Here is a 26,723-nt window from a genome sequence, read left to right as displayed (position 1 = left end):
TTATTGGCTATAAGTTACAAGGTATAGGAAAGTTAGAAATTCATTCACAAATAAAGTTTTATTTCTCTTGACAACCCCTGACCCAAAGTGGTAAATTACCTAAAAATGTTATATATTACTAGACCCACATTTCTATGAATATCAAGACTCTCAAAGTCAGAGACTCTTAATCCAAAAACATAACATGGATCCAGAAACTGTCTCTTTTAGGGACAACGTTGACACACTGAGTAATTCCCACTATGCTTGGTTTTTCCACAAAATAAAACTAACCTACACTGGGTTTTCCAACAGCTTTTTCTCAGTTTTCAGAAAGACCATTCTAGGCTATTTGGTCTATAGAAAGCCACTGAAGGGTGGAAATGGGGGAGATGGAAGGAGTTCAGCTCCTTCAGGTTTCAGTCTCCATCAAAGATCTAAAAGCTAAAAGCACAAGAGAAAAATACCATCTTAGGAAAAGGAAAATCAAACAGCCAAGATTTATTTAACTTTTTCTTTCACAGAAAATACAATATGCAATGTAAACACTGACATGTGAAATAAAGTACAAGGATCAGGAAGACAAATGAACTGGACGATACTCTCGCTTCAACACCTTACTGCTTCCTGATTTCACTTGCAGCATGAATCACATGGTTTTATGTATATATATATATATATATATAATATTATATTATATTAGAAAAGTTAAAGGCAACATTCATTTAGATTTACCAAAACGCCAGAGAGCCTCCGAAATCCAACAATGCCCCATAGAAGTCAGGTCTTTCTGTTGCACACACAAAAATAATAATAATATAGCTGAGCACATGTCCATTTCTGCATCTCCCCAAGGCATTTGACGTAGGAGAGTAAGAATGAATTAACACATGAGCTTTAATATGCCTGTGGAGGCAAAGATTAAATTGTGCCTCTTTTCTCTCTTCAGAGAAAATAAAATTAACCAAATTTACAGCACAGCTGCCTGACACTGGCCAGAAGACAGTACAATCACAGTGAATTCTTATTTCAGTAAGTTCCATGAAATGCAAAACACAATAAAGGCTTTCCATTTGTGCTTTGCCCAAATGGCTGATCCAGTTACGCAGAATCACATGGGGTTTTCAAGGGTCTTTCCCAGAACTCTAAACTAGAAAAAAAATATGACTCAAATAAATGGCTGGGGTCAAAAACCACCTGGACTGAAAAACAATCGGTTTCTAAACTTGAACTCAGCAATGAAGAGCATGGGCTTCAATTTTCTGTTATTATCGCTAGAGATTAAAATCACTGTTCTTTCTTACCAGATGACACCTGCTGGGTGACAGGTGAACTCTGATAAGATGCGACTACACAGGCTGGTTCAGTAATGGACTCAGTGTCATAAGATCTGGGGTTCAGACAAGGCTGCTTAAGATCTGGAGATTAGGGTGCCCTGGAATTGCCAATACATCCGGCTCCCTCCCTCAGCGCCATAATCAAAGGTTTTTTACCAATAATCTGTAGCCCTTCATTCCTTGACAGTCAACAATCTACAGAGAAAAAAGTACCTCAGATTCTTTATCCTCACAGTGAACAGAGCAGTCAGCTCATGCTGAACACTGGTTGTTTGGAGGAGAGATGCTACACTGACCAGGTGTTTTGAAACTCTTTTCCCAGGCAAAGCTAATCTCCCAGTGTTGCTGAGATGGAGATTTTTTTTAATGCATTTATATATCACAGGAAAAAGATCTTCACAACAAAAAAACCATTCATTTTTATATTCCTTACCTATAGAATCTGGCACAGTGTTTTGCAATTAATTGTGCTCTCACTAAAAATACACACAGAACAGAGAAAACCAAAACCAGGTTTTAAAAGAGACAGAAACAGATACTCCCCAGGAAACCCTGGCTCAATCACGACCTTTTTTTTTTTCTTTTTGTAACATGCAAGATGATAAAACAGATCAGCATTGTACCACTTTGATTAGAAAAAAGCCACTCATCATGGACCTGCATGACGGTACTCTCTAATTTACTACGGCAAACTGTGGAGAGCTTTAGCCACTGTGAAGGACGGTGTACCATTACTACAGGTATGGAAAGGTATGTCACTGAAAATTCTCCATCCTGTAGTCAGACCACATGTGCCAATATCTGCCTTGGAAAACAGTAATCAAGCACTGAAAATTAAATGCCAGAGATCTTTAGAGCAGCAAGTGGGACCCCGGTTTATCTTCACTCTCCTGTTACCATCATTCTACACCATCTAGGCCTATTGCCTCACCAGTGCTTCCACCCCATCCCGGGGATTCCTTTAGAGGGGATCCTCAAGGGGAGGCTGTATACGGTTAAGTAGCCATTTCTCCCCTTATCACTTCTTTTCCCCTCTCTTGCGATCAGTTCCTATTGAAAAATGAAAGATGGAAGATCTGAAAACCAGATTCATCCTATTTGCAGATACAAGACACAATTACCATTAGGGAAATAAGGCACTGCAGGGTGACCCCAGACTGACTGCAGGAATGCAACTGATACTGGAGCCCGTGTGGCTGCAAAGAGCATGACTTCCAAACACGAGCACTGCTTTCCTGCCACAGGCCAGGCTGCATCCAGGAGAGAACCGCTGTGATGCTCCAACCAACAGGCAGACTGGAGGCTCCAAGGAACTCGAAGAAACACAGATAAAATTCTTCCTTAAAATAGAAAGTTACATTATGCGTCAGGTCTCTGGCCAGCCTTATCATTCCTTCAAGTAATGCTTTGAGTCGAGTGAGGAAGTGTGGAGGAGACTAGATGAGAAGTGAGGCAAACTGGCTTCCAGTCTTAGCGCCGCCACTCACCGGCTGTGTGGCCCCGGGCAAGTCACTTTTCCTCTCCCTGCCCTCTAGTCTCAGTTTCTTCATCAGTAAGATGGGGATAAAACCACTTGCCTTATCTACCTCACGTCCTGACTGTGAGGATCAAATGAGACGATGTGAAAGTGCTTTGTAAACTAGGAAATACTGTACGTAAAGGCAAAGTAAAGCATAGACTTACTATGTTTTAATCAGGTCCTTATTGTTGCCTATTTGACTAGAGGTGCCCCATGCAGGATGTGCTTTGCAATAGAGAGACTCAAAATAGCTGCTATAAATATACACTGGTCTTTTTCCCTAGGGTTGTTTAAAAAAAAAAAAAGGGAGATTCTTAATTTCCTCAGAATAAATTACTTAAAAATGTGATGTCACCCAAATCTACCAATCAATAGAATTAATTTTCTCCAAATATGTCCTGTACAGTTATGGTCTGACCTGTTGATACCTTTATACAGGGAAGTATTGAATTAAAAAAAATAGCATGCTAAAACATAAAAAAAATCCACCACCATACAGTTCCAGTTTGTTGTAGGGGAAATAAAATGAAAATAAGAGGCATCTTATATAATGAAATTAAGTCACAGTTCCTCAAATGGTTGCCTTTTTCCTGAGATATCTCCAGGACAGGGTCCTAGTCCTGTGAAGTGCTTTACGAAAGCTTAGTCTTGCTGGAGATGAGAAGGACATGTAGGCTGGCAACTAGGCTGTGCTCATTGTCAGCACTAGGATTTGAACAAGAAAGTCTGCTAGGAGCTGCCAGAGAGCTTTGGTGGAGAAGCTCGCACGGCCCCAGGGAGGCTAGCTCCCGGGTGCCAGGCCGGAGTGTGGAGAACTGCTCAACCCAGCCATCCAGTCCCGGGATTTTCAGTTCTTCCTGGAAGCTGGCTCTGCTCTTCTCCGGTCTAGTAAATAATTGAACAGAAGAGAAAGAATGAGATGTGGAGCAATATATCCACCCCAACTTCGGGGCCTTTCTCCACCTCGCTGCACAAAGTTTACATGCAGAACAGAGACACAGGCAAGAAATGAATGTGACTGACTTTGACTAGCCCAAAGCACCCAGATTCCAGCATTCGTGTCAGACGGCCTTTATTACAAATGTTACAAGCGATGGCTTGGAGGGAGTCCTGCCAGTGGAATCACCAGTTAACAGGACGGCTGTCCTTTGGGGCCACAGGCTTGTTGCTAACCTCCGCTTTTCTTCCTGATTTGCTTTGCTTTCCGGGGTTTGAGGATGGTGTAGTTTGCATACACTGTATACTGATCTGACAGGAAGGGAACATAGAATGCCCGCAACAGCTTTGAAGATCTGGAAAACAAGAGGGGAAAAAAAAAAAAGACAGAATTTTGTCATTTGAGAAAATTTACTAATGGTATTGAAAATGATTAAAGGAAATAAACCAAGTGCTATGGTGAGGATTATATTTTAGATAAGCAGCATAGAAAAGTCTGTTATTTAGCTACCAGATCTTGATAGAAGACTTAATTAATCAAGACCAGGCACCTTCTCACCTGCACCAAATTGACAGTCTAGGAAGTCACAGGATAGCCTTCAGAACAGCTCTAGGTCTGCACTTCACATTAGAATTTGCACAGAAATGTACCAAGTCAATCAAAGGACTGCTATTACTAAAACAAATTCTTAACACCCAAAGGGTTTCTGTAGCTAAGAAAGTGCAGAGGTGCGAGATGCTCAAATGATCCTGATTCCAGCTCTAAGTTTTCCTAAAGAGGTAAAGAAAACCACGTGCTGGGCTTCCCGCGCACAGTGTTCCAGCAATTCTTAAGTCAAAGAGAGCCTTTTTACTCTTTTCTAAAATATAGACAGGAACAGCTCAAAACTTGAATTTCTCCTGAGTTTCTAAAGAATGTGAAAAACATCTCACATTTATCGCATACTTAGTATTTAAAAGGCACTAGTATTAACTGCTAATACTGTTAAAGATAGGATTTAATCCTCAGGAGGAAAGTGGTATTACGCCTATTTTATAGATGGGACTTTAGCAGATTAAGTAACTTGATCAGGGTCACACAGTAAATGATGCAGCCCTTATTCAAATCCAGATATGAGTCCATATTCTTTGGTTTATCCTGCATTCCAGGAACAGGATTCACCACTTTCTAGAAAAAGTGGCAGTGATCGTTTTAAATTCTACACGAAGTATTGCTTCTTGACTATGATTTCTGAGTCTAAAAATCAAACGTTGGCCCAGCTACTGCCAACCTAAATGAGGTAGCTGAAGGGTGTTGCACTCACTGCCAGTCCTCTTCCAGACTCTCAACTTGTAAATGTCATGTCAACGTGGCATTTGAACTGGCAGCCTACCCCTGGGCTTGGCAGGCTCCTCCGCTGCCTGCACACAATGATATCGTGCTTGGCATACACACCTCTCAGAGATTCTTCCCAACTGCGATGCTGGCAGAGCTCTGTGCTCAACAGAGATGCACTTCACTTCAACAGCTAACGGCTCAAGGGCTTCGATAAGAGAAAAGAGGCTTAGAAGAGAGACACACAAGATAAAGCAGGGCCCCTGCAAACAAAATGAACAGGAGGAGGAAGCACCTACCTCAGTCAAAAAGAAGTTAATTTATTCTTTCTGTTCAGGCTGCACAGATAAGGGGAAGGTCAGGACAGAAAGCTGTAAGCCAGAGCGAACTCCCGCAGGCTTCGGTGCAGCGAAGAGAGGGCTAAGCCGAATTAGGCGTCATGGCCACTCCAGCCAACTCTGCCACAAAAGCTCTACTAGTACACTCAGCATGTATTTCTGGTCATCTCAGTCCTTGGTGTAACATTAGGTCCATTGGAGCCTAATTTTACTTTTTCACTTTCTTTTTGGAACAATTCCTTACTTTTGGGAGGATTGTTATTTCATAATTTTATTCTTTTAGAGTCTTGCAAAGAACAAAGGGAAATTATGCGTATTTTCAAAAATAGAATAAAACTCATTCTACCTTGAAGGACCCTATGGATCCATTGCAACTTTTTATAAATTTAAGTAATTTTATAAGGATCTTAGCAGTCTTATTTTTTTCTACATCTTGGATTATTTACAACTATACTTAAAAAAAAAAGACATGATAGGAAGAAGAAAGAATAATGAAACCACCAAAAAGGATGCAAAAGAGATATAATTAATCACTATTGCATTAACTTTCATTTTTCTCATTGCACTGTTCAAAGTATGCATTATCTTTCAATAAGGTACAAAAGACTTGAGACACTATCTTTCTCATCTGCATTTAGCTTTCACTGAACATAGCTTCTTTCCATAATGCCAAAGAGAAGAAAATTGACAGAGAAAGAGATTTCACAATCACTAGACAAATCAGAAGATGAATGTTAAGAGACAAATAGTAGCATTCGAGATTCTAATGATGATGGTAAACTTTATCATACAAGCAAAATTTCAGACTATGAGTCTTTAGATGACAATATACTAGATGAATTTTCTCACTCAAGAAATGATGAGAGAACATTATATTTCTAAGAACAAAGGAAAGAAGGGGTTCTCATTCAGTTAGTCATTTAACAGGAAAGGTCCAGGGTGAGCCTCCCTAAAATGTGCAGCTTTGCTATGCAGGTTATTCTGAGCTGAAGATAAGGCCCAAGAGACTTAGGAAGAACTTTGTCCTCCCCTTTAACTCCCTAAAAGAATTTATACAGGGACCGTGGCTCAGAAAGAGAGGTATTATCAGAGATAACTTTTTTATCTGAGTATCTGTGTGGCAGGACAAATATCTGCTCTTCTTACTGTCCTGCGGATGACCCTCCACCCCTCTAAAGACCCAGGCCTCCATCCTATTCCTTAGCTCAGGATGGCATAGAAGTCTCAACTGCCCAACTTGCCTTTAGGTCTCCTATTTTTACGGGGCTCCTGTACAAATAAAATGAAATTGGTTTTTCTCTTATAAATCTATCTTATGTCAAGTGGATTATTAGGCCAACCAAAAATAGAAGGGTAGAAGGAAAACTTTTCCTTCCCTTCAACTTCATTATGCAACATTTGTGAGGGGGTGTGGTGAGGGTGGGGTAGGTAATTAGGTTTATTTATTTTTAGAGGAGGTACTGGGGATTGAACCCAGGACCTTGAGCATGCTAAGCATGCGCTCTACCACTTGAACTACCCTCCCCCATCATGCAATATTTTGCAACAAGAACACAGACTATCCTGTTAGGCCAAAAGGGCATATGACTACATTCCTTCATCTTTTATGATGTCTGTGTGCCAAATTTCATGCGATATAGTTCATGAGTGGACAACTGCTGAAGGCAGGTTCGTATGCCAAAGTTACTAGAAGGATATCGGTAATAAAGAAATAAAAAATTCAATGGGTTTATCATTTTCTTTGATGTTTATAAATCTGATGTTTAAATTACATAGCAAATAAGATAGCTGTGTTCAACAAAATTTCAAAAATCCTTCAAATTTTGCATTTTGATGATACAAATGTAAGAGGAACCAGAAGCAATAAGCCTGAACCTACTAGAGCTATGTCTGAAGTCCAGAGTCAGGGTTTTCAAGATGGATATGTTCCAGGCTGATGCATGTCAGGTGAACAGTTAGCTGACTTCAGAGGTGTCCATTTTAGGTGTGTGTGTGTGCGTATGTGTTTGTGTGTGTGTGTATATATACATATATACATATTCAAAGCCAGGAGAATATGAAATAAAGGTTTGATGTTGCTACATTTAAATTATTATTAAAATTTTGAATGAAGTTTTTTTCACTATCGTTTTATTCTTATTTTTATAGGTCATTTATAAAATAACTAAAAAATATAAAAACGAAAGGGGTTTATCTGGCCAAGACAGTAAGTGGTGATGATTGTATGCTGACAGGTCGTCCCAGAAGGAGTTATAAAAGATCGTTTCAGAAAACTACCTTGGGCTGAACATCAGGCAGAGCATCAACAGAAATACTGGCCTCCCTGAAATGGAAGAAGGACCACTATCCATTACTGGTGAATGCAAAAGGCAGGCTGAAACAAAGGTAAAAAGAAAGGAGACTGGGACGAAATATTTACCATACATGTAACAGAGTATGAGTATCTAGAATATATAAAGTGTTCCTGCACTCAATAAGACTAACAATTCAGAAGGGAAAAAATGACAAAGGATTAAACAGAGAAGAGAAATGTAAATGGCCAATAACCATCTGAAATCATGTTCTGTCTTACTAGTAATCAGGGAACTGTAAATCTAGATGCAGTGTCTCAATAACTGGGTTTGTAAAAGCTGAAAGGTCGGACAGTATCAAACACTGGTGAGGAGTTAGGAAACGGATACAGCCATTTGTAACAGTGAAACCTGCAGAGCCACCTGGAAAGGCAACTTTAGCAATATCAATTAAAAAATTATGCAGTCTCTATGATACAGCAGAGGATTTTTATTTTATACTTCTCACCACACTGCTTTTTTTTTTTAACAGTCTACTTTGTTTTCCATTTGTTACAAGAGAAAATTTCAGACATACACAAAAGCAGGTGAAATATATTACTTGTAATAATTTTTTTTTCAAGCAAGTAAACGGTCATATTTATTAGTAATAGTGTAGTTAGTAAATGTATGTTGACTGTATAGCATTTCTATAGCATTTAACAGCTTTCAGAGCTTTTTTTAAATCCCCTATTCATCATCTATTTGCTACTTGTAATAATTTTTAAAAGCCAGCAGACAAAGTTTTAAATAATGGAAATCTCAAATCCTTAACAAACAAACAAACAAACAAATGAAAACCTATGTGCTTACTATGTATAGGGCTATAGGGCTTTGTGTGCTGGCCCTAAAGACACAAAAGTCTTTGTTTTCAAAAAGCTAATAATCTATAGTTGGGAAAAAACACAGTATGAATGATACATAAGCATAACTTAGCATATACTAAATACTAAGTGGCTGATACAGAAGTTCAGAGTGCTAATACACATATTCAGAAGAGAGGAAAAACGCGGAGAGTTGCAGAGGTGTGGAAGAAGCATTTACTGTACGTTATTTCATTTTATCCATCCAACATCCCAAGGTACCCAAAGCAAGAAAAGTAACTTGCCCATCCATAAGCAAATCTATGGGTGTCTTAAGTTAAGTGCTCTGTCCACTAAGCAGCAACTAGAGAATGTCTTGAATAAAACCCAAAGTCTTTCTCATGACCTACAAAACCCTAGGAAAGGCAGCTCTTGCTTACCTGTCTCATCTCACCTTGTGCCATTTTCTTCCTTGCTCATTATACTCTCTAAGTTCCTCAAAATTACATGTTCTTTCCCACTCTTAGTAAGGAATTCAAAGTCCAACGAATGTGTGGTTTGGAATAACCATCTTGCTAAGGACAAGCACGTGTTTGACTTGGATATATCAAGAGATCCAAGAAGCATTCGGATTCTCCCATGCTTCCTTCCTCAGTGTACAAGCATAAGAAATTCAGCATCAAATTCTAGATACTGTGTTCAGGAAGCAAGGACGAGTTTCCAGTTAAACCCGAAGACAAAACTATACAGGAGGTGGGAACTAAATACAAGGAGAAGTTGAGAAAATCTATCATCAGAGGCTTGGTCCTGGAAAAATCCTTATTAGAAGATGAACCTTCTTTTCTCCTGCAGATTTTGTCTGTGATATTTAATAGAATTACCTATCTTTAACATCTAAAGCCACTAATGTCTTCCAGAAGATGAAGTGAGTAAACAGATACACACCTCTGAGCTGCGATGGGAAGATTCTATGATTTTTTTTTAAATCAAAAGATCAAGTTGACTTAAAGTCTTCATTTCTAACGCTAAAGCTGCTGTTCTAGGTTAATTTCCTTCACATCAATAGCTTTAATAGGTTAAGCATGACTGGGGCCTTTTGAATTGTTATATTGTATTGCTGCTGGGAAAAAAAGGGGAATCGGATTGGTTATTTGCCTTTGTGAAAGAAAAGAGCAGTTGAGCACTGGAATAATGTGTGTGTACACATTCATACACATGGAAGCAAAGATCAGACTGAATCACAAATTAGAATAAAGCTCACACAACAATGTCTGTAATAATGTGAAATGCCAGAGCACTGCCCTCGGGAGGCACACGCAGCATAATTTAGGGACACACAAAATAAGTGCCTCTATCACAGACACTGAAATACTACCCCCCCCCCCCAGTGAGAAAGTCACTCAAGCAATTCAAGGATGAAACAGACGTGGGCAAAACAATTGCCTGAACAGCGTAATTAGCTGACGGCTCAGAATGTTTTCTAATTCAATTACCAGCCCTATTTATCTGGGCTGCGGAGCACTCTGCTGTGGGGATTTAAATCTGCTCTTGCTGACGTCAATGGAAGACTGGCTGCCTGTCCCCGATGTCGCCAGCTCAGCAGGCACAATGGAAATGCTGGGTCAATATTTCATTTCAAAAAGAAAACATCCTAGTACTCAGGGTTCCTCTTTTACTTCTGTCTGTCCATCTGTCCATCCAGCCACCCATCCCTGTGAACCTGCAGTCCAAGCTCACTATCAGTTCTCTTTTTAAAGCTACTTCCCTCTCTTTTCATCTTTGTCTCTGTCTCTCCTGCACGTAGTTCACATTTCAGAGAAAGACATTTTACAGAGCAGAACTAGCCTTTCACAGAAACCTTCAGTCCTGAAGAGAATCTCAGAATTCCCTCAAGATTTAATCTTAGCCATAGTCAGTCTATAGTCTCATATCAAGCAATTTAAAACTGCTCAAAAATATGCAGTCACTCTCCCTCCTGCTTTCGAGATAGCCTGCACTCCATCTATGGAGTGTACATCTCTCTAAATAAACCTACTTTTACTCAAAAAAAAAAAAAAGCTGATATGCAGCAAAAATGTGACTGGTCTTTAATATTCATTAGTAGGACATGGGATGAGAGCCATTATCCTAATGGTCAGGAAGTAAGACAGAGGTGACATTTGTCTCCTTTCCAAAACAGAGAAATGGACATAGGAGTTACATGCTATATATTATGCTCCACTAGAATGTCAGTCCCCTGATGACAGAACCTTGGCTAACTGCTATTCTCCAGCTTTTAGAACAGTGCCACAGAAAATGCTCAATAAATATCCTGTGAATGAATGAATGACTGCCACCTGACTCTTACATCACAGCATCTCATTTATCTCCCTCGCTTCTGGCAATATTCATCTTCTACAAAAAAAGGAAATATTCAAACATAATATGGAGCTTTTCTTTCTCTTCTCTTCCCAAACAACTCAGCCCTAAAGCCATCAGGTGGGGCAGAGCAAAGCCAGGGTTTTGAGCTGGGGCCAGGGAAGCTGGTGGCCCACAGGCTGTTAGAGCCCAAGCGAAATGGAGAGGACATTCGTACCAGCAAAGAGAACATTAATGCGAAAGGTCAAGTAACCTCTCCAGGCTTCAGTTCACACAGAATCTGCTGAATCATCATTACCCAAGGGACCAGAATGACAGTGGTTCCAGTGGGCATGTCCACAGACCCTGAACATTCAGTGAATACATACACAGTTTTGACTCTTTGGTCGCAGCCTCCGAAGATGCATACTGTGGAACTATTTGGAAGTTAGCTGAGGCACAAACTGGAGTCATGTCACCGCAGGACAGGGGTACGGGGTGAATCGTTTCTCTGATTTGTGGCCTTGGTCAGTCATCTGACGCAACATCATAACCTCTTGACCAGTCACCTTTCACCAATAATCAGAACGAGGGAACTGAGAAAGATGTGGTATTAAGCAAGCAGTCATTCTGTGACCTTCAGTCCCACTGAGGCGGCTGCAGAAACGCTCGTCACCAGCCTTTTACCATCTGACACTGACAGCGACTCAGATGTGAGGGACTGTGTGCTCCATCCAGGACTCCTGTGGGGAAGACACTGAACAGTGTTCAAGAAGGTGTCTGTCCCTACTCTTTGGAACCTCATTTGAGCTACTTCTCTGCGACAAACAGTAAGTGAGTAAGTGGTATTAGAGGTCACAACAGGTAGATGACCCGGGTAAGCCTCACAGAGAGGACGTGAGCAATGAGTACACTTTAACTCAACAGTCTTTTCTTTTTTAACTTAAAACAACAGTTTATTATTTCTCTCAAATCTGTGGTTGCCTGATGGGTTTTCTGCATCACCTGGCTTTGGCTGGAACGTTCAGGAGCTACAGGTTCAGCCAGCTCTACAGGCCTTCAGCCCTGACCCTGTGCGGGCCTCCTGTCTCCACGAGGCCTTTGGACCTCCTTAAGGTGCGGTACCTGGGTTCTCAGACGGAATATTCCAGGAGACAGGAAACAGAACCAATCAACTACTCAGCAATCTTTATCTTACCAAATAAGGGCATGAGAAGCTTCTGAAGAAATTCTTATTTCACCTTTTTTTTTTCTTTTTCCTTTTCCTTTGGCATAAATCCAGTTGTAAGAACATGAAATACACCAAATAACTGATAAATATTTTCTGAGATCCTAACACGTGCTAGGAGCTGCGAGATTCAAAAAGAGATGTTGCTGTAGCTCTTGAGAAACTTAGAACAAAACCCTCTGATCGCGCCAGCCGCTTGGTCTCAGGCAGCTGACAGCAGTGGCAGTTTTAATACGGTAATATATGTGCTCTTCAGACCTGAGAGTCTGAGAACTGCTTTCACAACAATAGAAAGCAGACACTCCGAGCTCCAAAAAAATTCAAGTTTTATTTTTCTTAAAATGTCAGCAGATAATGATTAAGTAGTTGACGAATACAATGAGCAGAACACCAATGTGTTTTAAAGTCAGATCTGGCCTGTGCTCATAGTGCTGCCAGACGGGGGTCGGGTGGGGTGGGGCGGGCGTTGCAAGAAAGCGTCTGGGGAGGAGGGGAAAGGGCAGCCCCCAAAGCCGATAAAGAAACAGAAGGTATAAGAGAATAATGAGGCAGTAAAGAATCACAAAAGTACAAAAACGCTGCTCGCTTCTTCCTTCAGCTTCTCAGCGCTCTTGGCAAAGATGAGGGAACTTGAGGCCCCACTGTGACCGACACGCAGGGAAAAGACAAGAGCGCCCCAATCGCTGATTAGCAGGGAGAACTGATTCCACCCAGAGGAGGTGAACGCCACCTGAAGCATGTCAAACTGTTAGCCTGAAACCAAACTCTGCCCTGGGTGCAGCCTCTGCTTCCACCTGGGTAGCAAGAAGCTGCGGATGGAAACAGCCTGCTGGACTATTTTGGACAACGTATGTCTCTTCTGCAAGAAATCGCCTTTAAAAAGAAACATTTGAATGAAGAACAGCATCAGAAGAGCTGTGATGTTTTCAAAACATGTCCGTAAATTCTTTGACACTGCTCCCACCAACAGGGGACGTCTAATTCCTCTCCCCTTGGACATGGGCTATCTGAGTGGCTTGCTTTCAATGAACAGAATGAGGTGGGAGTGATACTGTGGGAATTCCAAGGCCAGGTCACAAAAAACTATATAGTTTTTGAGATCCTGTTTCTGGAAGCCAGCCACCCACCATGCTGTGAGGAAGCACAGGCCTCGTGGAGAAGCAACATGTAGGTGTTTTTGCCCAACAGCCCCAGCTGAGATCTAACCAATAGCCAACATCAACTGCTAGACATGTGAGAAAGCCTTTGAGATACCTCCTGTCCCAGCCACCACCTGATGGCCAATGCATAAGAACCCTGATTAGCTGAAGAACTGCCTAGCTGAGCCCAGTTAGTCCACAAAACCATGAGAGAAAACAATAATAAAGAACTGTTGTCCTTTTGTACCACTAAGTTAGGGATGACTTGTTACACAGCAGTAACTGGAACAAGAGCTTCCAATTAATTTGTCCTTTACAGTGATTGTCTAAAGGTCTTCGTATCTTCCAGAAAAAAATAGTTCTTCTTATGCTAGGATGAGGGGTTGGGAACACAAGGGCTGCCATCGACCAGACTGCCACATAGGACCAAAATGGACACAGGTGTCATGGACTCTTTAGGCCTCACAGCTGCTGGGCTCACTTCCTGGATGTGAAAAGGAGAGTAATAGTCTCAGTAAGAAATCTCCACGGCAGCTGATGTTCAGTGGCCACAAGCATCCTGTGCTGGGCACTGAAAGAACACGAGCAGCAGACGCTCTCAGCACAGTCCCGACCCTGCTGCTCTAGAAGTCCTCCGACTAAAAAAGGTCCCTCTGCTTCCACACCAGCTGAAGAAGTTGACTTCTAACTCTTTACCTGCATCTACCTGTAATTATAATTTGCAGGGCTTTGAAATCCTGTCCTATTTAATCTCCCCAAATTACTTTAAGTCCCTAATTAGGCAAGCCGAAAATTCAGTTAGGTGAGGCTGATATGCTCCAAAATAGTGCAGAAGAAGCTCTCAAGATCCAAAAACCAAAGGCGAAAGTGAAGCAAGCAAACCCAAAGGGACCTGTAACAAAGGAGGGAGGAGTGGGCGGGAAGTGGCTGTGCAAGCAGCGGTGGGGCCTCCCGACTTGTTTCTGAAGCTATGAACTGGTCCTGCTGCTCAGGGAGCCGACTCCAGCATCCCAGAGAGGCACCTCCCGCCAAACGTTCGCACCACGCTCAGAAAGGAACCCGCCCCTGAGCTGGCAAGTTACTGCCACGCTCTCCCTTCACTCCTCTCCGGGGCATCTCAGAGTAAGCATGACACCCACCCACTGTCGAGCTATCTCATACAAGTAGCCATTATGCCACGCTTCAGAGAAAGAAAAAAAAATCCTCTTATTTTAGGAAGTACGTGATATGAGACGGCCATAGAGTAGCAAATGTGTCTCGTTTAAAAAGTGTTATTTCAACTAGTTTAGCCTCTGTATCCCGGAAGTTTGAAAAACCTTTACAAAAATAGCCAGACACAGATGTGGCAAACTCAGGGAGACCAGGTTGCAGCTCTGGTACCAGCTGTGAGCAAGGAGAGGCTGGCAAATGGCTATCTGGGGGTCTCCAGCCCTTTGACAAAGCAGAGAAGAAACCTGACAGGAAGAGAATGGATGGGTGTCCGGGCTGTCATCCTCCCAAATGGGCTGACAGGTTCAGCCCTGAGCCCTTCTCCAAAGTCACCAGTGACAGCCTTGCTTATTTTCCAGCAATTCCAACAGAAAACAAGTCTCTTCACATATTCACAGACTTCAGAATTCCTACCTTCGCACCAATCACAATATTGTCCTAACAGTCTTCAGGTTGCTTCCCCCTGGGGCTGAGTCTCCGCTGACATACACTCAGAACATGACTTATTTTTCTGTGCCAGTAGTGTCTTCACACTATTCTCCCTTCCTTTTCAGACAGCTGAGACCCAGTCCAGGCTACACCACCAAGAAACACCAGCAAATTAAATCAGATAAGTCAACGATGGGCAAATCCACATGGGAGGGGCGAAGGGGCTCTGTCTATGTGCTCCATGCCCCATCCTGCTTTTGGGAGAAGCTCTCATACTCTGGTCACATTGCAACAGGAGGAACACATTATCTCAGTTTGCCCAGGGCAGGGCCCCTTTTACCTTCAGAAGTGTTCTGATTTGGATGATGTATTATAAGATCACTTTACCTAAGGGCAAATTTAAACCAAAGAGGTAAATTACACTTTTCTTTATTGACCCTCAGGCCCCTTATCCAAGGGGCTTCTTTTTATCTTTCCACTTGTGCTCATGACTCCCTCTCCCTGAACTACCTACATGATTCCACCCTTTTTACACCAGTACAAAGCCTCTTTCTCCTTTAAGCCTCAGCTCAAGCACCACCTCCTTCAGGAAGCCCTCTCAGTATCCCCTAACCTCCACCGATCTCTCCATCCTTTGGAGTTCTATGGCACCCTCTATGGCCTTAACACTATTTTCAAGTTGTTTTTGTATGCGTAACTACGAAAGTTGTAAACTATTCAAGGGCAAAATCTGCCTGATTACCTCTTTTATCCCCCTTAAATAATCCAGCTCTGTGACAAAGTCCTAACAGCTATTGAATAAATATTTTCTGATTTCCAAACCTGCCTAACCAGCCACTTCAGGACGTGAACGAAGCCTCCAGGGACGTCCCGCTGCTGACTCCTCTCACAGCTCCCATACTTTTCTCTTAAAGTACTTAACACAGGTTGTGATCCCATATTGGTTGTATGGTTGTTTGTGTAACGCCAACCTCCTCAGTGTACTGTAGGGGCCAAGAAGACAGGGAGTTTGTGTGTACTGCTCACAGCTATGTACTTAAGATCCATCCCAGTTCCTGGCAGTGTTCAATGTCTGCTGATTGGACAGATGTCAGATGGATAGACAGAAGAAGGATAAAGGAAGAAAGAAAAAATGATCTCAAAGTGAAGTCTAAAGAAAGCAGGTATAAATTTTAGGGTCTTACCCATTTGAGATACCTGCTTACATTTCTAAAAAGATCACAGGGTGGGATGTCACAAGTTTATTAAAGCCTCCTTCCCTCAGGAAGAGCTAGGTAATGGTTGGGCCTGCAGCCCCACCGGATCTAGAGTTAAGACATGAGTGACCATTACACAGGGATGGTACCATTCTCCCTCCTTGTTATATAAATTGCGAAAGTACAAAAACCATTGTTTCAAGAAGACAGAGGAAACATAACAGCCCCATTCAAGAGGCTCAAAGGCTTTCCAGGACCAAGCTCCCCAGAGCACTCCATGCACTACCACAGAGCGAGCTCTCCGAGGCACACAGCCTCTGACAGGACAGTCCAACTTAACCAGCCCAGAGTCAGCAACACGAGCTGTCACAGTGCTGACAGTTACAAATTGCTGTGGCAAACGAGGCTGTAGGATCCCGTTGTTCTTGCAGTTAGGTCAGTATATGCTAGGAAATGCTGAGGAAGAGAAATGTAAAGAAAATCAGCGTAATTTTGGAACTTTGGGCAGCCTGATAATTAACTGGAAGGCTTGACGTTTATATAATGCTTTAGAATTTAAAGGCACTCTCATCTTTCAGCTCTCATTTAATCCTTACACATCCCCATGAAGAGTATAAAATATTATCTCTGTTTTACTGCTGTGGAAATTCAGGGATCAGAGAGGAACAACCAGCAAGTAACCAGGATTAAACGCACATGTCCTCTGACGCCATGCTCTTTTCATTGTACTTTGCATCCCTTCCAGTAACTGCACCTTTTCAATTCTTAGACCAACTGATTTCTTTCTTTCTCAGCATATGGTCATGAAAAGAATGCCAGTTTAGGGGAAATGAGTACAATTAATGGGAAATTTAAAACCTCTGAAGGCATTCCCCAAAAGCCTTCTTCTCTCCTCCACCTACACTGGAGGTGTGCTCAGTGGGCAAACAGGAAATGGAGCAGCACCAGGGACCAAAAGGAGAGAGAGGATGTACAACAAGATAACTTGGAGTCTCTCTAATAAGTGCTGGTGAACGTGGGAAAGCTTCTGGTCACGGACCAGCCCAGATGGAGAAAGCAAATCTTAACAATGACTAGGACTGCACCTCTGATACAACAAAGGAAAAATCTGAAAGTTTGATACAGGCCACTGGGGAAAATTGTGGCTTTCTAGGATCTAAACTTTGGCCTGATCTTTCTCTGCAACAATGTGTCCCCGAAGTACACCCATCCTCCTCTAGTCAAGCAGAACAGCCTCCTGACTTTTTTGTATGCCAGCAACTTCCCCTCCTTTCAGTCCACCTCCCACCCTTGCAACTGTGTAATTTCCAGATGTCATCTCCTCTTGGAATCTTCCTTGGTCCCTCGCACTCGAGCCTTTTGGAGATAAGACCTGCCCCTCTTATGCCCCAATAGTACTGTGGCATATGTCCCCAGGAACACCATAAACCCCCCAAGGCAGCAGTCCTGGCTGCACACGGTCTAAAGACATACACAGCTGGGGAAATAAAAAGCAACCACACTGGCCCCACTTAAAACTCAAGTGGGTTCTTGATCCTGTCCTTAATCATACCATACTTCTAGAACTCCTTTTGTTTCCTACTTTCCTCAGTTATTTCAGATCTTTTCTCTCCTCAAACCTCCAACTCCTCATCCCATGCACCCCTTTCTCATCTGACAATCTTACTTCCTACTTCACTGAAAAAAACTGAGGCCATCGGAAGAGAACATCCAGAGAGCATCACACCTACATGCCTGATTGCTCTTCTGCTCTGCCCAGTAGCTATGTGTGGCTACTTAAACTAATTAAGGTTGAAAAGATTAAAAATTCAGTACCTCAGTCATACTAGTCACATTTTAACTACCTAATAGCTACATGTGGCTTGTGGCTCGTCTGTTGGACGGTACAGATATAGAATTCCTACGTCACTGCAGAAAGTTCTACTGGACAGTGCTGTACAGAGATGCTCTATCTGTATGTCTACCTGAAATGCATCTTTACTTAATTGTGTGTCTCCTGTCACCTAGGTCAAGGGCATTGCTCCAGTAATTCTTTCCTTTCTCCTACATAATCAGATTTCTACTCTATAAGACAGTTTCCATCAATACGTAAACATGACTTTTATCTCCCTCTTCTTAAAGAAACAAAAGAGGAACAGTTTAGGGCAATGAAAAAGTTTTGGCAATAGATAATGGTATTCTCAACACAAAAAGGAAATGATGACATGTGACAAGATAAAGGTGTTAGCTAACGCTACTGCGGCAATCAGATTGTGATATATAAATGTGTCAAACCAACACGTTGGTAACCTTGAACTTACACAATGTTATATGTCAATTATACCGCAATTAAAAAAAAAGACAGTGGTAATGGGTGCACAACACTGTGCACATAATTAATGCCACTGAACTGTACACCTAAAATGGTTAAAATGGCAGATTTTATATTACATATATGCTACCATAATAGGAAACATTTTTAAAGGACAAAAAAATCTCTAATTATTACTCCCCTGCACCCACCACCAGCTATAGCCCTCGTTCTCTGCTTCCCTTTGCAGCAAAACTCTTCAAAAGACCTGCCTAGGTTTGCCGTCCCCAAGCCTTGTCTTGCTGCTTTTGCTTTTACTCTTCTAATCTCTCAAGTCCCTACGACCCACCACTGCACTGCAATTGCTTTTACCAGCTGCCAAATCCAATGGACAGTTGTTATTCTTCATCTTACTTGATTTATCAGTCGATTCTGATCACTCCCTTTTCCTGTGAACATTTTCTTCCCTGTTTCTGAGTCCCAAACCTGCCTCTCAAGACCTGGTCCTCTACCTTCTGGTTTCGGCCTGACATCCTGGGTCCTGGGCTCTGCCCCCCAGGCCACCATGGACCTCCTTAACTTCAAACTGTCCGTTTACCTGGGCCTCTGCCCACAGAAAACCTGACCCTTCCAGCCTTCCCCTGCTCCTTACTCCTTTACCTGGACATCCTGACTCCCCTCTTGCCATGAATTCTGAGGCCTCTCTGAAGCACCAGCCACGCCCTGATCTATTTGGTCTCTCTGTTTAAGATCTAATAAGGCCTGGCCCAGTCTCTGACTGGGGATCAGAGAGGAACAACCAGCAAGTAACGAAGATTAAACACACATGTCCTCTGATCACATGCTCTTTTCATTATACTTTGTATCCCTGCCAGTAACTGCACCTTTTCAATTCTTAGACCAACTGATTTCTTTCTTTCTTGAGCCCCAAAATAATGGATATGAACTTCTAGTTCCTTAAATATACAGCCAATCTTCCTAACAGTGTTAGAAAACTCTTCAGTTAAGGAAGCTGAACTTGGTTTTGCCAAAAATAATCAGTGTCAAACATTTATTTGTGTTCTCTTCAGTGAACACGTCTCTTTAGATTTTTTTTTTATTTGGTTGATACCGGAATATACTTTGCATGCTGGTGCCTAGAAAAGGAGAGCACTCTTAGATTTCTCAGGAAACTGGACAAGAATAGAAGATGTTTGGGCCCAAATAAAAATAAAATAAGATGGCTACTAGAGTTAGCCCAGGACCGGAAGATATTCAATCCCAGATTCCAACTTTCACCCTTACTAGTCCTAGTACGTCTCTTAGGATCAAAGCCACATACCTAGAAGCATCAAGGAATGGTCTGTAGGCCAAGGTGACCCATTCTTCTCTATTGGACGAGTATTTCGGCTCCCGGGGTGTCTCTCTCACGGTGTCCAAATCCACTAAATAATGGCACTTACTGAGGTCGACCTGCAAGGGAGAAAAGCCAACTCTTCGTCAGTAATTTCAAAGCTCCTTTCAGGATAAGAAACATCATCTGTAACCCTAAGAATTCCCACCGGGTTTTAGAAGCACAGACGTCTAAGTCCTCGGACAGTGTTACCTGTGCTCTCTGCACTCAGATGAGCGGGCTGGGTGTTTGGGCTATTATTTAGCCTCCTGGGGGCGGGGCAGGGGGACATGCACTCACCCAGCCAAATATATACGTAAACCATGGGAGTTCTGCCTCTCGTTTGGATACCGAGTCCCTCCAGACTCACACACACTTTGGAAGCTAACACAGGTCCACCGCCTACTCAGAAACCTTTCTTCTGCTGCTCACTATTGCTCCCTTCTAATCTACTGTCTTTTGTTACAGAGATTGAAGGGCATGACCAGACACGAACGCTAATGTGTGAGTAGCTCTGTCTCTGCTGCTGACCGAGAGCCAGGGAGGTTACCCCACATCTCACAAGTGGTACAGAAACATCATGCATACCGTCTCCTTCAAGAATTCAATGGAACTGACAGAGACCCAGGGACTGCCCTTGCAGCAAAAGATCAGCAAAATTCACAGCACTGTAAATCAACTATACTTTGATTTTTAAAAAAATCGGTAAAATTGAGATATAAAAAGTGGAGATTATCAAAAATACACAGCGGCTATTAGCAAAACTGAGTCATCTAGTTGCTCACAACATGGATACACCAAAGCACCACCGATACTCATAAGAGATCATTAACAGACTTCATTTAAAACATGTTGGTACTATGTTTCTCACTAAACTGACTCAACAGAACATGCTACGAATCTGTGCGATACTTCCACAGTTACACAGTTCATTTCAAACCATAATTACCTTCTTCTCATCTCGAAACCATCAGAATATTTAATAGTCATGGGGGAAGTTTGTAGGCCTTTTCATTTAAAAAAGTTTAAACTTAAAAAAATTCAATATACACAAAACAATTTTCATTGCAGCACTATTTACACTAGCCAAGACATGGAAGCAACCTAAGCGTCCATTTACAGATGAATAGGTAAAGAAGATGGTGTGTATACACACACACACACACACACACACACACACAGAGGAATATTACTCAGCTATAAAAAACAATGAAATGCCATTTGCAGCAACATGGATAGACCTAGAGATGATCATACTAAGTGAAGTAAGTCAGACAGAGAAAGACAAATATTGTGTGATATCACTTACATGTGGAGTCTAAAAAATAATACAAGTTGAGTCTACATACAAAACAGGAATAGACTCACAGACATAGAAAACAAACTTATGGTTACCAAAGGGGAAGGGGGAGGAGGGATAAATTACGAGTGTGGGGTTAACAGATACACACCATTGTATATAAAATAGATAAACCCAAGGATTTACTATATAGCACAGGGAACTATATTCAATATCTTGTAATAACCTATAATGGAAAAGAATCTGAAAAAGAATATATATATATGTATATATAATTAAATCACTTTGCTGTATATAACTGAAACTAACACAATATGGTAAATCAACTACAGTTCAATGGAAAAAAAATGCACACATTTCTATGAGGTTATAAATAAAACCCCAAAGATAGAAAACATCACTGTTCTATTGTGATTTATAATAAGTATATTTTTTGGTCTTCTTCTATGGCTTCTGGCTCAGTGCTCCCAAAACCCTTGTCATTTCCTAAGCACTAAGAGCAACGGGAACATCTTTTGTTATAACACTTGGTCTCTTGTCCTCAGTTCCTGAAATCCCTTCAAAGCCATAAAGGTGAAAGGAGTGTCTTGTTAACAAACCCCTTTCAACCACAACTGAGCTATGTTAATGAGGTAACTTTTGGAAATCCCCTGAAGATGGGAGGTGGGGGTGCTGGTCACCAGAGGAACTAACCATGTGATCAGAAGGTTGGAACTTTCAGTCACACATCACCCTCGCCACTGCTGTGGAGGGGTGAGAGGCTGGAGACTGAGTTCAGTCAGCAGTGGCCGTGATTGGGGCGCGCGCGCGCGCGTGTGTGTGTAATGAAGAATCCATAAATCCCCAGACAGTCAGGTCCAGAGACGTCCTGGCTGGGGGATGTGTGGAGATTCGGGACGAGTGCTGCTCCTGGAGGGGGCACGGAGACCCCCACTCTCTCCTCATACCTTGTCCTGTGCGTCTCTTCTGCCTGCTGTTCCTCGATTATATTCTTTTTATGATAAACTGGTAATCTAGTACGGAAAATGTTCGCTCTGAGTTCTGCGAGCTGCTCTGGCAAATTAACCAAACCCAAGGAGAGGGCTGTGGGAAACTCTGATTTCTCCCCAGCCAGTCAGAAACGGGGAACCACCTGGGCTTGAAACTGGTATCTGAAATGGGCAGGAGAAGGGGGCAGTCTGGTAGGATGGAGACCTCAACCTGCGGAATCTAACGTTACCTATGAGCAATGTCAGGACTGTGTTGAACTGTAGGACACCCAGATGGCATCTGAGAATTGTTTTTACTGTGGGGAACCCCCACCCCCACAATTAGAAATCAGGTCTCAGAATCCTCTCAATTATTAATGTAGTCAGTTAAAAATAAACTCAAGAGAAGGAAACTTATTTTTCTCAGTGTTTTTTAACATGCAACTATGTCACATATACTGTTTTTTTGTTTTGTTTTGGGTTTTTTTTTGAGGAGGGGCAGGTAATTAGGTTTTATTTATTGACGGAGGTACTGGGGATTGAACTCAGGACCTGTGCAAGCTAAGCATGCACTCCACCACTGAGCTATACCCTCTCCCTACTATACATACTATTTTTAAAATCATTGTATTAAGGTATATATGAGATTATTAACTCCTATTTTATAAATGAGGAAGCCAAGACTTACAAAATTATATAACTTCATTTTTTCAAGATCTATATTAAGCCCTTACAGTGTACTAGGCATTAATAAGTTAGAGCTAATGATACAGAACTAAATAAATAAGATGCAGTTCTTGCCCTAAAAGCATTTACAGTTCTAACCAAAATCACGTGAGTTTACAGTTGGACCCAGGTCAGTGTGACTTCAAAAGCCATACATCAAGACTGCCAAAAATGACTGAATCAGCAGCAAAGGGCTCTCAGGAGCCCATCTAAATGTCTCTTAAAAATTAAAACCAAAAAAGAGTTCTCCTAGAATGCCAAGTTTCAGCTAAGATACAGATGATTTGAAAAATGAATAGATCTACAGCAGATCTCATCTTTAACAATGAAGGGTTGAAAGCTTTTCCTTAAAAATCAGGACTAAGCCAAGGCAGCAGTTACCACTAGTGTCCGCAGCCCTGTACTGGACAGCCTAGTCAGCAGGGTAAGGTAACAGAAACAAGCAGCAGGAGAAATGGAAAGAAACAAAACTCATTTATTCTTTACAATGAGATGACTGGTATGTATAAAATCCAAAAGAATCAAAAGATAAATTTTTGGAATTAAGAGAGCTTACCAAACTCTAGGCCTACAGAATATAAAATCAGCATCATATATTCCTTTATAATAGCTGTAAACAGCACATTAGATTGTTTGATTTGAAAATGTGTGCCTTGGGATAAATCTGGGAAAATGTGCAAAAGTCCTCTATAAACCTTGAAAACATGCTAAGTGAAATAAGTGAAACAAAAAGCCTACATTTTGTGTGATTTCATTTATATGAAATGTCCAGAAGAGGCAAACCCATTAAGACAGAAAGCAGATTAGTGGTTGCTAAGGATTGGGAGGTTGACTGCTAAATGGGTATGGGTTTTTTGAGTGGGGAGTGATTGAAACGTTCTGAAATCACATTGTGGTGACGGTTGCATAACAATATAAATGTACTAAAAGCCACTGAAAAAGTTCTGGAGGTAGAGAGTGGTGATGCTTCCACAACAGTATAAATGTTCTCAGGGCAGCTGAATTGTGTACCTAAAAATGATTCATCCACTGATGGACATTAATTAATTATGATAAGATCCAGCAACTCCATTTCTAAGCATATAACCAACAGAACTGAAAGCAAGGACTCAAAACAGCTATCTGTATCCCAAAGTTCACAGTAGCTCTATTCACAATAGACAAAAGGTGGAAAGAACCCAAACGTCCATCAGTGCATGAATGGATAAACAAAATGTTCGTTTAATGGGTGCTGAGTTTCAGTCTGGCATGATGAAAAAGTTCTGGACATAGAGAGTGGTGATGGTTGTACAACAGTGTGAATGTTCTTAGTACAAGTGAATTGTACATCTAAAGATGGTTAAAATAGTAAATTTGATCATAAGTTTTTAAATTGTTGAAATGGTGAATTTTATTTCAAAAAAAATTTTGACAGGCAATAAAGCAGATCTTATTAAATGGAGAGATGAATCTTATTTCCAAGTTAAAGACCCACTATTATTAAGATGTATATCCTAAATAAATTGATGGATAGATTAAATACAGTCTCAATAAAAATCCCAACAGACTCTTTTTGTGCAATTTGATAACACGATTCTAAAATGTTTGTGGAAATGCAGAAGGACGTGGATAGCTACAGCATTTTAGAAAAGAAGAACAATGTGGGGACTTACTATAAAGTAAGAATAATTAAGACAGTGAGGTATTAGGTTAGGAATAGAACAGACCATTGAACAGAGTCTGAAACAGACACATATAGACCCAGATCTATGACAGAAGTGACACCTCACAGCAGTGGGAAGAGGATGGTCTCTTCATTAACTGGTGCTGGGACAACTGGATATCCATTGGGGGAAAAATGAAATTGGATCTTGACCTCACTCTGCACATAAAAATCAACTTCAGTCAGATTATAGAACTAAAGTGAAAAGCAAAACTCTCAGAAGATAATATGGAAGACGACTGTCAAGATCTTGTGTATGGCAAAGGTATTTTTAGACAAGACACAAAAAGCTTTAACTACAAAAGAAGTGATGGTAAATTTGACTACATTAAAATTGGGAATGTCTGTTTCATCAAGGATGCCATTAAGAGAGTAAAGAAATGAGCCACAGAATGGGAGAAGATACACACGACACAGTTAACAGTCAAGTACTCGTATCTAGAATATATAAAGAACACCTGCTAATCAATAAGACAAAGATGGACTATCCAAAAGAAAAATGGGCGAATGACTTGAATAGGTTCTTCATAAGAAGAAATCTAACCGGCCAAAACAAACAAAAACGAGTACTCAACCTCATTAGTAACCAAGGAAATGCAAATCAAAATCACAATGAAAAATTACAATACCAAATGCTGGCCAGAAAGTGGAGCAGCTCTTACACATTGCTGGCAGAAGATTAAGTTCGTAGAGTTTTAGAAAACTATTTGGCAGAATCTACTAAAACTAAACATACGCATTCCCTACGATCCAGCAATTCTACTCCAAGGTATTAGATTGAACCATATGGAATCATCAATATGTGACTGAATCACAAAAATGGTACTTTCACATGGTTCGAGCTAATATATATCCAACAGAAATGCATGCACCACAGACAAGTTCAAGAACGTTCAAAGTGGCAGTATTTATGGCTGGCCCAGGCATGAAACAACCAATCATCAATAGTAAAATAATAAATAGTGGCAGAGTCATACAGTGAAATGCTATATCATAATAAAAGAGAACAAACTACAGCTACATTCAACAATGTGTGACTATTACAAACAAAATGTTGAGAAAAAGGCCAAGACATATAAAAACGCAATATGATTCCATGTATATGAAGTTCAAAAATAGGCAAAAACTAACCTTTACGGTTTAGGAATACATATAACAGTAGTAAATCTAAAAAGAAAAGTAAGGCCATTCTTATCATACAAGTCAGGAGATTCCCTCTGAAGGGGAGGTGGATAGTGATCAAAAGGAACTGCTGGGGGTGCTTCTGGGGTGCTGGTAAAGTTCTTGTATTTGACCTGGGTGATGGTTACACAGGTGTTTGCTCTATTATTGCTATCTTATTAATTTACTGTACATTTATGTTTTGTGCACATTTAGGTTTAGGCTTTATACACAATTGAAGATTCGAAAAATGCATGTAAGACCAACTTGGCCATCTCTGGCTTACAGTAAACTCCATTCTTTCCCAACCTCTACTTCACAGTAATGTTCTCATTCTTTTCCAGCATTATTCGTACGTAAAAAAGACTTCAGTCTCACATCTGCCTCTACATATGGGCTGTTCCTCCAGGGGAGAGGAAGCACACTGAGAATTGACGTCAGACCCAATTCCATTCTGCATAACTCTCTAAAAATGATCCTTTGCATAAACACTCCAGGAAGCAGCCTTTTTGGTCTGAACACCCACTCTGTAACTCCCAAGGATTTTAAAAACATGAAACAAGTTTTTAAGAGCTTTTGCAAGTGCCATGCCTCTATTCAAATAGAACCAGCAAGGGGCAGAGACACATGGTCTCACACCTAGACCTCCTTTGGTGAGGGAGCTCTGAGTATGACAAACACTTGACCTCAGCCTGGCCAGGTATGAATATCTAGATGTGGTGTTGGATACATGGTCTACCAGAGATGTGGGTAGTAACTAATTAACATCCAACCACAGCAGTTAGCTTTAGGCTTCACTCATCACACCATCCACATGCAAATTCCATGTAAGTAAAGGTTTTCGAAAGACACCTAGGCAAAATTATACTAATTTAGAAACTAATCCACTAAGAAGAGAAATGTAACCTCTTTTCATCCTTTCTGGGAAGCAGCTGCTGAATATTCTTTTTTTCTAGGAAGCAGTTACTGAACAACTAAAACACACAAGGACAAAGGTCTCCGGCAGGAAACAGTTAGGTACAAGGGCAGGTTCTCTAGTAGAGAAGAAATAAGATAGTTAGAAAAGAAGCCCTAAAAATCAGCAAAATAAAAAGATAACCTATGAAAAG

General features: G+C 41.2%; 1 protein-coding gene across 2 annotated transcripts in view; it reads right to left on the bottom strand.

Moving 5' to 3' along the window:
* Positions 1-465: 465 nt before the first annotated feature.
* ALG9 (ALG9 alpha-1,2-mannosyltransferase) overlaps positions 466-26,723 on the bottom strand; it is a 79,122-nt gene continuing 52,864 nt past the window's right edge. The window contains exons 14-16 of one of the 2 annotated variants that reach the window (XM_072954173.1): positions 19,707-19,837; positions 4,009-4,127; positions 466-3,720 (exon numbers count right to left, since the gene is read on the bottom strand). In XM_072954173.1, the coding sequence (XP_072810274.1) occupies positions 3,683-3,720; positions 4,009-4,127; positions 19,707-19,837 (288 nt within the window). In that variant the 3' untranslated portion in view covers positions 466-3,682. Of the gene's footprint in view, positions 3,721-4,008; positions 4,128-12,536; positions 13,746-19,706; positions 19,838-26,723 lie in introns of those variants that run through there. The other variant, XM_072954174.1, reaches the window with a different exon arrangement.

Source organism: Vicugna pacos, chromosome 33 (assembly GCF_048564905.1).
Source record: "Vicugna pacos chromosome 33, VicPac4, whole genome shotgun sequence".
NCBI classification, from domain to species: Eukaryota; Metazoa; Chordata; class Mammalia; order Artiodactyla; family Camelidae; genus Vicugna; species Vicugna pacos.
This window is presented reverse-complemented; position numbering and strand designations above follow the sequence as displayed.